Source organism: Erigeron canadensis, chromosome 1 (assembly GCF_010389155.1).
Source record: "Erigeron canadensis isolate Cc75 chromosome 1, C_canadensis_v1, whole genome shotgun sequence".
Lineage (NCBI taxonomy): Eukaryota > Viridiplantae > Streptophyta > Magnoliopsida > Asterales > Asteraceae > Erigeron > Erigeron canadensis.
Window position 1 is genome coordinate 3,854,396 of NC_057761.1, and position 13,454 is coordinate 3,867,849.

The 13,454-nt window shown below is 34.0% G+C and overlaps 1 protein-coding gene across 1 annotated transcript; it reads right to left on the reverse strand.

The window, feature by feature from the left end:
- Positions 1-6,045: 6,045 nt before the first annotated feature.
- On the reverse strand, positions 6,046-7,675 carry LOC122583332 (UDP-glycosyltransferase 71E1-like). The gene has a single exon (XM_043755753.1). It carries the CDS (start codon positions 7,644-7,646, stop codon positions 6,210-6,212), a length of 1,437 nt encoding a protein of 478 aa, XP_043611688.1. The 5' UTR covers positions 7,647-7,675; the 3' UTR covers positions 6,046-6,209.
- Between the last annotated feature and the right edge of the window lie 5,779 nt (positions 7,676-13,454).

Sequence of the window (13,454 nt, forward strand, 5' to 3'; positions counted from 1 at the left end):
GTAAAATCATATGTTCTAATGAAATTGAAACAAATTTTATTTAAGAAAGAATAAAATCAACGCATCTTATTTGATTCGTCTAAAATGTGAAATGTGAAAGGATATGGTTTTATAGTATTTACTATTTAAACTTAAGGAACAAAAAGTAAGAACTATTTAAGGTTTGAACTTTGAAGGGAAGAAAGAAGTTTTTTTTAGTAAAAACAAAAAAGAAAGTACATAATATGATAGTAGATTTTAATCAAACATAGTATTTTATGTATAATCGAAATACAAAGAAAATAAAGCTATTATAAAAAGAAGTTTTTATGTGCATGATAGTTATGAGTATTATAATGTTTTAAAAGATCAAGTGAGAAATAAGATTATTAAATATGATAGTTCAAGATATGTGGGTGATAATAAGTGGGCGTTCACCTCTTTTTTTTTTTAGAATGTAGGCATTCTTCATAATTTAGTCAATAGAAATCATGGAACTTTAAAATTTTACATTGACATGGAGGGTGAGAGGAGATGGTATGCGTTTGCATATTCTGTATCCAACCTATGTGATAATTCATTAGCATATAAACTAAAATAAATATAAAATTAAAAATAATAATTAAATTTATGTTATTGAACTACTAATAAAATAAAAAATGCAGATATTAATCTAAAAACCAATAAAGTTATTAACACAATGCAAATTATATAATGATACTTAGTCTAAAGTCTAAAATTTAAATCCAATATACAAAATAATGAGCATAAATTTTTAAAGGCCTAAATTGACTGTCTAGTGTTATAATACTATTGAATCACCTTTGATAGACATATAGACAATAAAACTCAATGAGTTATACACTGTGTTTTTGAGTTTATATTTTGAAAGAAAGGAAATGATTGAAAGTGATATTATCTTCCTCTCAAATGATCCCATAAATGGGGAGAAAAGGTTTTAGACAAAATCAACTAAAAAATCATTCCACTTCTCTTCATTTCATTTCCTTTCCATCCTTAAATTAAACTCAAGAACACAATTTATATTGTAATCATTTGCTTTATTTTCTTTTCATTCCATAATAAAACTCAAGAACATAGTGATAGTGTTAAAGATATTTTAATAACTAATACATACATACAATTGCTGTTCAAAAATATAATGTTGAGTCTTGGATTCGCTGACAAGACTTGCTCACTGACGTATGTCGTCAGCGAGTCCAGTGACTCTCTTCAGCGGGTTGGATGTTGCCCAAATGTTTGTTATGGCGGGAAGAATTTAAACCAGATGAAGACAAGAGTCACATGGTGGTTCTTCCAACTGTAATTTGACTTGTATGGCTAAGGTACAGTTGGGACCAATTCAAGGGTTCTCTCTCTCATACCCATTTTGGTAAAGAAGACAAGGGCTCTTGCATGAAAGTACAAGGAACCAATGGGATGTCGACAACTACCATCTATCACCATCAAAGGAAGGTTGTGTTGCCCTAATTCTTCCTCTATATAAAGCAACACAGCCGCATTGTATCAAGTGTGTTTGTCACCTTTAAAAGTGTGTGTCACTTGTAATTGTTTAAGTTTGTAGTGTGTCTAGACTTAGCAATTACTTTGTTCATTTGTATTCTTGTAAGTCTAGTCTGTAAGATCGACCATGTATTCATCGTTTAATCAAGGATACATATGATTATACTTGCATTGATTTATTACATTTGAACTTGTCATTATTCTTGTTGTTTATCTTCTTATTTGCTTTCTTGTCTAGCTTAACTATAACATAAGTTGTGCATTCGTAGACTGTCATATAATAAAAAAAATATATACAATTAGAGATTTTTTTAAATATAAAATTCATTTTGTATTATAACTACATCCTTAATTTCCTGAGACAAGGCATTATCCTATTATATACTCGTATATATGTTACATTCAATGTTGTAGATTTATTAATATACAACAAAATAATGGACCTAAGATAACTTCAACATTTAGCTTTAAAATAATTCGATTACAGCTAACGCTAACACTTTTTCAAGCGCTTTATGCTTTGTCATCAAACAACATGGTTGGATCAGTGGTAAAAACAGAAATCATTGGTCCGATTATCATTCCATGTAAAGGTTGGAGAGTTTTTTCTACCATTTAGGTAGAAAATGGAAGCAAGCTCTCTACTTAAGTAAAGATAAGGTCTACTTATATATTAACTTTTCTCATATATCGTCGAGGTATTGAAGCTCAAAACTTGCATAAAGCTAAGTCTTAATCGTTTATTAAATTCAAACCACATACCCGGATATGGTATTATTACTAGTCGTTTATGTATGACATCCGGATTGGTGGGCCACCCTAAGACATCTCCCAATCCAAATAACTGGATAACATCACTGCTGGATAAAGTTTATGGGCCAGAGTAAGATTGCAAATTGGACAAAATAAAATTATTATCTATAATCTATAATATAACTAAAAGAGAGGGTTAGGACTCTCTCCTTAGTAATTTTTTATTTTTAATATTTATATAATAAAAAATGGCTGACCTTTAACAAAAAAAATCTTATAAGCCAATACATGTTAACCATCATCTAGACTCCGTGTTATGCATGTATGGACTGTTTCGGAGTAGAACAACCCGAAGAAAACGTTTGAGATGATATTAGTTGATGAATTGGTATGTATTTTTCAAATTATATACTCTACACTTTTTGTTTCTTTTTTTATTTAACTAAAGTTGAAAAGAAAAGGTAAATTGAAGTCAATATTTATATAGAGTTAATTTTCGTATGTTTCTTCTTTAGCTTTAGTATTGATTAAGTTGTGATATAAGTCATACACTTTTTGTTTTTCTTTTTATTTAACTAAAGTTGACAACAAAAAGGTAAATTGAAATCAATATTTATATTGAGTTAAATTTCATATGTTTCTTCTTTAGCTTTCGTATTTATTAAGTTGTGAATCATACTTCTTTGTTTCACAATTATTATAAGATTTATATATCTTGAGACCACCCGTCCAATAGACGGGTCTAAGCACTAGCACTAATATATGTTACCCGGTCATTATTCCCGGAGACATTACATAAAAAAATAAATTAAATCTATTAAAATAAATTAATTAGTAAAAATAACAAAATATGGCTTACAATAAGCATATTAATACCAATAACAACACTTTTAGATAAGGAAATATGTTACGAACATAATATGTAATAAGAGTAGAAAAATATGACAATGGAAACACTTCGATAATGATGAGATAATAAAACAAAAGTGGGCATGTATCAGTTAAAAAACGAACATTAAAACTTTTTGGGTAAAAGTAAACGGGGTTAGCTTACAATTTAAAATGAAATTCTAAATGAAAAATGCCAGAAGTCAAAACTTTTTGGTGTAAATAAAAACAGAAATTAAAAAACAAAAAAAATATATATAAAGATAAAAGAGTTAAAAAATAAAAGAAAAAACATAATGGGATAAATAAGAATAATGGGGATGTGAAGTTAAGTAAACTATTTTAACACCAAAATAATAAAAAAATAAAAATAAAAATGTTCAAAAATCCGAAAACAAAAAATTAAAAACATATAAAAAGAAACTTACCAGAATCTCAACATAAGAATTAAGGTGATAGAGTATTAGAGGAGACGTTAGGCTTCAGAATTGAATGGAATGATTCCTCTCATTTGGTTGTCTTCACTGCCCGTGAATTCCTTCTCATTTTCTATTCCAATAGTCTTCTGCTCTGTCCAATTGTTACTTAGTTCATAGTAGTTAGGACCAATTAAGGTATTGTAGTTTAAACTTGATACATCGTTTTTAATATATATACTTAATTACTAATTGTTCAAGCTACCTCAAGTTGTTAAAGTTAGGAAGATCTTGACATTTGATTTGAAATCAGAAATTAAGATTAAATAATCATGTTGAATTTTAACCCTTGATTTTAACTTTAGACATAATAGTAGCTCGTTGTAAAACTTTGTTAAGACGTACAAAACCAGAAAAATATATTTAGAATATGTCACTTTAGCATATAGTATTAGTTGTTGTCCCAAGTTGTAATTCATACACTTTTAAAAGTTCAAATTTCCTACATATAGCATGAATGCATGATATATGTTAACATTTTCATGGTGTATATGAAAGATAGAAATACTTATAAAGTGAAAAAAAATTTGTTAGTAAAGTTGGAGAGACATTGATCATTAAATTAAAATGAAAAATTACATATCAAGGATAATTTTTTAATCTTGACTATTGAAATTTAATAAAAAGATACAAATTCTTACAACTATAAAATATCTCAATCCGTATATGAATACCATACTACCAAATTTAAAGTATCTCAAGCCGTACATGAATACCATACTACCAAAACAATACGAGTATGATTTTGCCCCTACCACAAAGACTACAAGTTTTCATTCAACCATGGCGGCTATAGAATGGACTAGTATATTTAATCTTCTTTAGTTCTAAAGTGTCCCTGCTTTTTCCTAACAGTCGATTGACTTGATTTTGTCAAAAGTCGTTCATAAGTCATAACTTCCAAGTTAAGTGTCTGACCAAAAATAATGTTAGAGGGAAGAAAAAGAAGTGTAAAAATATTTGAAAAAAAAAAGTTTAAATAGCTAAGAAAGAAAACCAAATGTAAGTGCTCCATATATCCTTTTTGTTTCTATTGTTTATAAACAATAATTTTATTTCACATTCATAGCCATATTCATATTCACAATACATATAACTAAACCATATTTTGATCGATTAATTAAATGTTATTTATACCTCTAACTATAATCGTGTAGATTATATATATATATATATATATATATGGGAAAGATAATTTGAGACCAACTAAAAAAAGTCCAAAAAAGGACCATTGATTTTCGTAACTTACACACCACCATCATCATCTACTACGATATACAAGACTTATTTGTAAAAACACTAAGATTTTCTGGCGACGGGTCCACCAGAAAATCATGTGTAAGTTAACTGTGTAAGTTACTTACACATGATTTTCTGGTGGGCCCGTCGCCAGAAAGTCTTAGTGTTTTTACAAAAAAGTCTTGTATATTGTAGTAGATGATGATGGTGTACAAAAATCAATGGTCCTAGTTGGTCCTAAAATAAGAGGTGGTCTCAAAATATCTTACCCCTATATATATATGTATATATATATATGTATAATCTACACGATTAACAATATATGTATCCGGACCAATCAAAAGTTTTAAAAGTGACAACCGGATACGTATGTAGTATATGGATGCCACGTAATATATGAACGTCATATACGTACACCCAAATAGGCAGGTACATATTAAAAGTTTAAAAGCTAAATGCTTATGATATTAAAAGTAAACAATTATATTGGTATACATTATAACATAATATAGTGCATCACATTTTGATGATATAAGACTATCCGGAACAAGGCGTGAAATTGCATTTTTGATGTGTGAGAACGTCCCGGGACGCCCCGCATTGCCCTGAGGGGCATTATGGAGAGAAAGAGAGTGTGTCGTGAGAAAATTGACGAGGTGAAATGAAAGAGATAAAAGGAATCTTTCATGGGGCTATCAATACTTTTCACTTTCCCAAACACTTGCTCCACCACTTAATTTTCCTTTTCATGACTATTGTGGGTCCCTCAAGGGCTTATGGAGTATTTTTTAAAGCTTTGCTCCAAAAATATAAGAAGGAAAGCCTCATAATGAATAATAGTCTAACCTCATCAAGTAAAAATAGATGCCTCCATGTAGGGCTTTAAAAAGGAGTCTTGCTCCTCATAGTCTAACCTCATGAAGTAAAAATAGATGTATAATAGATTGCTACCAGTGTTTTTTCTCATCAGTTTTGTTAAATCAGTTTTTATTTAATAATTTATTTCAAAGTGACACACCACTACTTGTAATGCCCATCAATTTAATTTTTATTAACTTAACAAAATAACAAACTTAAAGTTAAGTGATTATTATGGTTTTAAAGTTAAGGAATTAAAAATTTATCAACCTTGTGATCCTAACAGAGATAACACGGCTCATTTGATAAGAATTGCACGGTCACCCAATGACAAAAATGAAGTAAAAACCCCCGATAACGGTTTAACATTACATATACTTTTCTACTTTTGTATCTAATTCAACAACCCTCAAATCAATAGAACATACATGATACATCATCAAAAGCGATATGAAGTAGAATAGTAGATGATGCATCCAGCAGCTAAGTAAATTACTCCTTGATCATGATAAGATCAATAAGACGTTTAACATTATAATAAGATTGTCCCCCTTCAACAATCGTTGACCGGCTCTTCTGTTTCATCTCTTTTACATTCTTTCTAATCTCGCCATCATTCATTAACTTATTAATCCCACTTACAATTTCCTCTGCCTTAACCAACATCCCGTTTCGATAATCAACTTTAATTTCTGCGGCCAATCCTAATTCCCCAACGAACTGGAACGCGTTAAGGTGTTGTTCTGCGTAAATGGGCCAAGCCGCTATTGGAACCCCACACCATATACTCTCCAGTATCGAGTTCCACCCACAATGTGACACGAACCCTCCTGTAGAAGGATGGGACAACACCGCCATCTGTGGTGCCCATCCAATTATCTTCCCGATACTCGATGTTCGTTCTAAAAAGCCCTCATCCAAGATTTTTTCTAGACTTTCGTAATCCTCTGGACCATCCATTAGTATATTCGATTGTGGTGGACGCCTAAGCGACCATAGGAAACGTTGTCCACTTTTTTCTAGAGCAATTGCAATTTCTTTCACTTGTTCCTCATTGAAGGTTCCCATGCTCCCAAAGCAGAGGAACACAACCGAATTCTCGGGCTGATCATCTAGCCATGTCATAATTTCGTCCGACTTATCATTATTTTTCGGGTTTTTGAGGTTTAGTATCGGCCCAACTGGTAACACTTGTGGGCGACAGCGGTAACTTCCATAAATGGCCCTCATCCCACGCCGTTCAAGGTCTAGAAATGTATTTACTATAATACCCTTTGATTTGCGAAACCTCTTGGCTAGATCTAGATAGATTTTTAACGTATCTCCTTTCATATGCACTGGACTAGGTAAAAGTTCGGACGGGACAGGGTAGTAAAAACTCGGGATTGAAAGCTTCAATCCCGGGTCAGCAAACTCTGTCGCATCATAACCCTCATAGTCGCGCTTGTCCTGCAAGTAAAACATCGTGCCAAGCGTGGCAGCACCAGATGCAAAATACGTAAATGTTGGAACACCAAGCTCATTCGCGACATCGGTCATAGGTACACAAAACATATCAACAACGAACCCAACGAGCCGAGCAGAGCTAGAACTAACGATGTCTTGGACGATTTTCTTAACATGTGTCTTGTGGTATTCGATGAAAGCGTTGAGGAAAGTGTTGGGTATGACATGTGATTTTGCTGTTTCGTCACAAGGGATGTCTATGAAACGTAAACGGGGAGTTGAGTCTTGAGTTACTTGATCGTAATATGATTGTGAGGAGGGGTTCATTAGGATGATCGAGACGGATAGGCGTGGCTCACGGTCGAGGAGAAGCTTGGCGAGCTCCACCATCGACGGCAGGTGACCGGCTAATGGAAATGGAATGAAAACGAGCTCTGAAATGGTCATTGTGTTTTTGAAAAGATACCGGAAATTGGTGAGCATTTTGGTTGGTTATTATATAACTTTGGGAGTAAAAGTTAGTTGAATTATTTATCATCAATTTAATTTTTCGTTTTATAGCGAAGAAGCCTAAATTTGAAGATGATGTCACGGCCTTAGTCATCGTTTCAACCTTCCATAATGGAATTCAGTATTGAAGGGTTATATTTGTAAAAAGAGAGACTCTCTCGTCTTACAACACGGGATAAAAATTCTCTAAAGTTACTTTCAACTTTACTAGTAAAGTTAGAAGTATCTTGACCTTTGTATTTAAATCAAGGGTCAAAATTCAAAGATATATATTTCAATCTTGACCTTTGATTTTAATTCTAAGGTTAGAATCACCAACTTTACTAATAAAGTTATAAATAACTATAAAGAATCCTCATCCTACAACACCGTCTTACATTTTAAAATTAGAGTTAACTTTCCTTCCGGGTTGTTACTGGCATGGATCAAAATCATTGACAAAATTTCAAATTTAAGGATAAAAAATATAATTTCGTAAGAAAAGGAATAAAATATGAAATTTCGTAAAAATCACAAGAACCAAAAGTATAAGTAATTCTTAAAATTATCAATATAAATATAAAACAACGTTTTATTAAAAACTCAATAGCACTTAATTATTTTTATTTATATTGAAAAATATAATACATTAATTTTAATATCACTTTATCAAAGCTAGAAAAACACATTACCTTAAGAATAAAAACATTTTATTGGAAAAAAAATAAAAATACAAACACATCAATAATAACTAAAACATAAAATTATAAACGATAATTTGAATTTCGCCTCTCAACTAAGTTATCATATTTTATACTTTCAATACTATAAAGTGATTTTACTCAAGTTATTAATAGGACATTCAAAAGGGGAATGGACTATCTTATCATCACATGTGGTTGGTTAACATCAAAAGAGTCTCGTCGTTTTACTTATGGAACTCGATTGCAAAAGTTTTCCAACTTCAAAGGTTAAGTTGTAACAAAATCTCTTAAAGATTGAAAATGCAAAACGTGAAAGTCTTGAAAGATGAAAAATATAACTAACGTAAAAATAACTAAATATAAATAAGCATTGTACCAATTTAAATGTCCAAATTTGATTTATAAAATCTTTTTTTCTCTAATTTTAACCGTAAGTAATTTTGTTTGTAGAACATAATACTTAGTGAAAGTTATATTAATGAAAAATATATTTGTAAAGACCCAACTCGATAAACCGAAAATATAAGAATTTTTTTTTATACCCCACTGTGCCGTAGTGGAAATCCTCGGCCAGAACATGAACATGCCTCACTGCGCCGCAGTGGGTTCGACAAATCTCCCACTGCGCCGCAGTGGGAGGAACCAAAATGGTTTCCGTGGGAATCCATTGCGCCGCAGTGGGCAAAGTCACCCCCACTGCGCCGCAGTGGGCTACCTGACAACAACCCTAATACTCATTTCGACCTTGAACAACTTGTAACCTTCAAATTTCAAACCAACATCTGAAAGACACATTCTAGAGATTTATAACAACTTCATGGACACATTTTAAACATAATTACAACATCAAATTGTTTCAAAACTCTTGAATACCATTAACGGGTCATTTACCCATTTTGACGCTATTTTCGTCCAAAGTGCAACTTCACAATTTGTTAAGACTTTACACCTGATCATTTACAAAATTTTAACAAAAGTATGACCATCAAACCAAAATGTACCAAGAGCTAAGAGGAGAGGGATTTCTAGGCCTCTAATCCAAAAGTTTGTCATTCCTCCAAGAATGACCCAATACCTCCAAATCTTGCAAAGTCACTTCAAGCTCTAGTCAACTCTTTCAAATCAACACACTAGTTCCTTCTTCCGGAACTACCTACAAAAGGGTAAATAACTAAAATATAAGCAAAGGCTTAGTGAATATACCTGCATACATTTAAGGATACGAAGGAGGACAAAGTACAAGGACTTTTACATGTAACCAATGGCATCGTCATGTCACATTTACATATTCACCTTGTACACTAACAACACATATATAGATCCATATAAGCTAAACAATCATATCTATCGGGATTCTTAGGCCAAGGAGGTTCTTAGGCCTCATATCATATCAACTATCGGGATTCTTAGGCCCCGTAGGTTCTTCGGCCTCATAATAACAATGCCCCACATAGGCTTATGCCACATCAATTACCACACATGGATTTACAAACTTCAACATGAAATGGTCAAAACCACCATAGACAAAAGGCTTCAACATGATGTGGTCAATTGATCAAACATAAACATAAAGGTATGCAAATATACTCACCTCCTCCGCAAAAAGGACAACAATGCTAAAACGAATAAGCACAAGCAAGCTTCAACCTATAATCATATCATAAAATGTATAAGCTTACATTCACAACTTGACTAGTTCAACCTAGCCATTCTCAATCACTAGCCTTTTCTAAACCCAAAACTCAACTCATTTGTCATTGAGTTTCTTTCATCTATAACAACATCATTGATCCTACCATTTTCATTCATATTTCAATAACTAACAAAAATTCATCTTTTCTTACAAACTCAATTTGTCACATTGAACTCATCTATTTCAAAAATCAAACACATCATATAACTCAATGACAACTAGGTTGACTAAGGAATTGGGGAAAAATTAACCATAATTCATATTCTAGCAAAACCCCTAATTTGGTTCATCCATGAACCCTAATTTCAAAGGAAAGATAAAAACTAATTTAAGGGAATTCAATACCTCAAGATTCAATGAGCTAATTCAAGACTATAGGCTACAATTTCTTTTTCACCCTTTTTCCTCTTGATTTTCGGCCACCACCCAAAATCACCAAAACCCTAGCTTTTAAATTTCTAATATAGATGAAGATGATTAATGTTTTTGCCCTTGGATGAATTACTCTTTGATTTAGAAAGAATATGAGAAGGGATGCATGTAGGGAAGAAGAAAAATAGAAGTGGGAGATGACTCATGATCAAATGGATGGCTGGCACTTTGTGAGGATGCCACGACCCATCCCACTTTTGTGGGTATTTTACCCGCTATCCGCTAAAGTCCAACTAAATTAACCCCATATCCAAAAATAAATGACCTACAAAATTTATTTAATGTCAAAACTATGAAAAGGGGTTAATTTCTTTTACCTTAAAATATTTGGGGTGTTACAACTCTCCCCCACTTGGAACGGATCACGGCCTTGTGATCCAAGCCGTATGCAAAGACGGATAATAAACTAGCACATCATACTCGGATTCCCATGTACAATCGGACATGCTACCATGCTTCCACAATATCTTGTAAGTTCTCACCGTCTTATTTCGTACTCTTTAAAGCTCTTCCTCGACTATGGCAATCGGCTCTTCAATATAATTCAACTTATTATCGACCTCAATCTCATTCAATGGTACATAGGAAGACTCGTTGGCAAGGCATTTCCTAAGATGTGACACATGAAAAGTAGGGTGAATTCTCGATAACTCTTCCGGTAACTCCAAATGGTAGGCAACCTTGCCAACTTTAGCCAAGATTTTGAACGGGCCAATAAAACGGGGACTTAACTTTCCACGCTTTTGAAACCGTAGAACACCTTTCCATGGAGAGACCTTCAACAAAACACGATCACCAACATTGAATTCAATTGGCCTTCTTCCTTTATCCGCATACGACTTTTGTCGGTCTTGAGCCATTTTCAATCTTTCCTTGATCACATCTATCTTCTCAATGGTTTTCAACACCACTTCCGTGCCACCTATTTCCCTTTGACCTACTTCTTCCCAACAAATTGGAGATCGACACTTCCTTCCATACAACATTTCGTACGGTGGCATTTGAATACTAAAATGGTAGCTATTGTTGTATGAGTACTCTACCAAAGACAAGTGAAGATCCCAAGTGCCTCCAAAATCAATGATACATGCCCGAAGCATGTCTTCAGTCGTTTGAATGGTTTTCTCACTTTGGCCATCCGTTTGTGGGTGATAGGCGGTGCTAAGCTTGAGCTTGGTACCCATATCTTCATGAAATTTTCGCCAAAAGTGAGAAGTGAAACGAGTGTCTCTATCCGAAACAATGGAGATGGGAACTCCATGTCTTGCTACAACTTCTTTTACGTAGATCTTTGCCAACACTTCGGATGATGATGCCTCATGGATGGGAAGAAACAAGGCACTCTTGGTCAATCTATCTACTATTACCCAAATCGTATCGAATTGATTTCTAGGCGTCTTGGGCAATTTAGTGATGAAATCCATGGTGATCTCCTCCCACTTCCATTTGGGGATTTCCAACGGTTGCAACATACCATAAGGCTTTTGATGCTCCGCTTTCACTTGTGCACAAGTCAAGCATTTTTCAACATACTTCACCACATCTCGCTTCATACCGGGCCACCAATATTCCACCTTCAAATCATGATACATCTTTGTAGCACCGGGGTGGATGGAGTACTTGGATTTGTGAGCCTTATCAAGTAGGACTTGTTTCAACTCATAAGAAAATGGGACCCAAATCCTCCCAAAACGTAAGGTAAGACCACGAGAATCCTTAGTAAAATATTGAATTTGACCTTGAATTCTTTCTCTCTTAGGATGTCGTTGCAAAGCCTTTCCTTGAGCTTCCTTAACTTGATCAAAGAAATCGTTGGTGATCAAAACCCATAGGGGAGAAACAACTAAAGCATGATGAGAACTCTTCCGACTCAAAGCGTCCGCCACTACATTAGCCTTCCCGGGATGATATAATATCTCACAATCATAACCTTTCAAAAGATCTAACCATCTTCTTTGGCGATTATTGAGATCTCTTTGCTCAAAGAAGTACTTGAGGCTTTTATGATCGGAGTAAATGGTAAACTTGACTCCATAAAGGTAATGGCGCCAAATTTTCAAAGCAAAAACCACCGCCGCTAACTCCAAGTCATGGGTAGGATATCGTTTTTCATGCTCTTTCAATTGTCTAGCGGCATAAGCAATCACTTTACCTCGTTGCATAAGAACACATCCAAGGCCATTAAATGATGCATCACAATACACTGCCATGTCTTCTAGGCCATCGGGCAATACGAGGACCGGCGCTTGACTTAGTCTTTCACGAAGTTGTTGGAAAGCCATCTCTTGTTCGCTCTTCCATTTGAACTTAATGTTCTTTCGGGTCAACTTGGTCAATGGGGAAGCTATTTTAGAGAAGTCTTGAATAAAACGACGGTAATAGCCCGCTAGACCAAGAAAACTTCTAATCTCCAACGGATTCCTGGGTTGTTCCCACTTCATCACCGCATTAATCTTGGCCGGGTCCACCATAATTTCTTCACTATTAACCACATGACCAAGAAATTGCACTTCCCTTATCCAAAACTCACACTTGGAGAACTTAGCATAGAGCTTCTCTTTTCGTAATGTTTCCAACACCTCGTTTAAATGAACTTCATGATCGGATGAACTTTTTGAGTAAATGAAAATGTCATCAATGAAGACGATCACGGACTTATCGAGCATAGGGCGACAAACACAGTTCATGAGGTCCATGAAAGCCGCGGGAGCATTAGTAAGGCCAAATGGCATGACCACGAATTCGAAATGACCGTAACGAGTCCGAAAGGCGGTTTTAGGAATATCTTCTTCACGTACTTTGAGTTGATGGTAACCCGAACGAAGATCAATTTTGGAAAAATACGAAGCTCCTTGAAGTTGATCGAATAAATCGTCGATTCTAGGCAATGGATACTTGTTCTTTACGGTGACTTTGTTGAGCTCGCGGTAGTCGATGCACATTCGCATGCTTCCATCCTTCTTCTTTACAAAA

Coding starts and splice junctions, on each gene's coding strand:
- LOC122583332 (XM_043755753.1), bottom strand. CDS start 7,646: ATGCTCACCAATTTCCGGTATCTTTTCAAAAACACAATGACCATTTCA.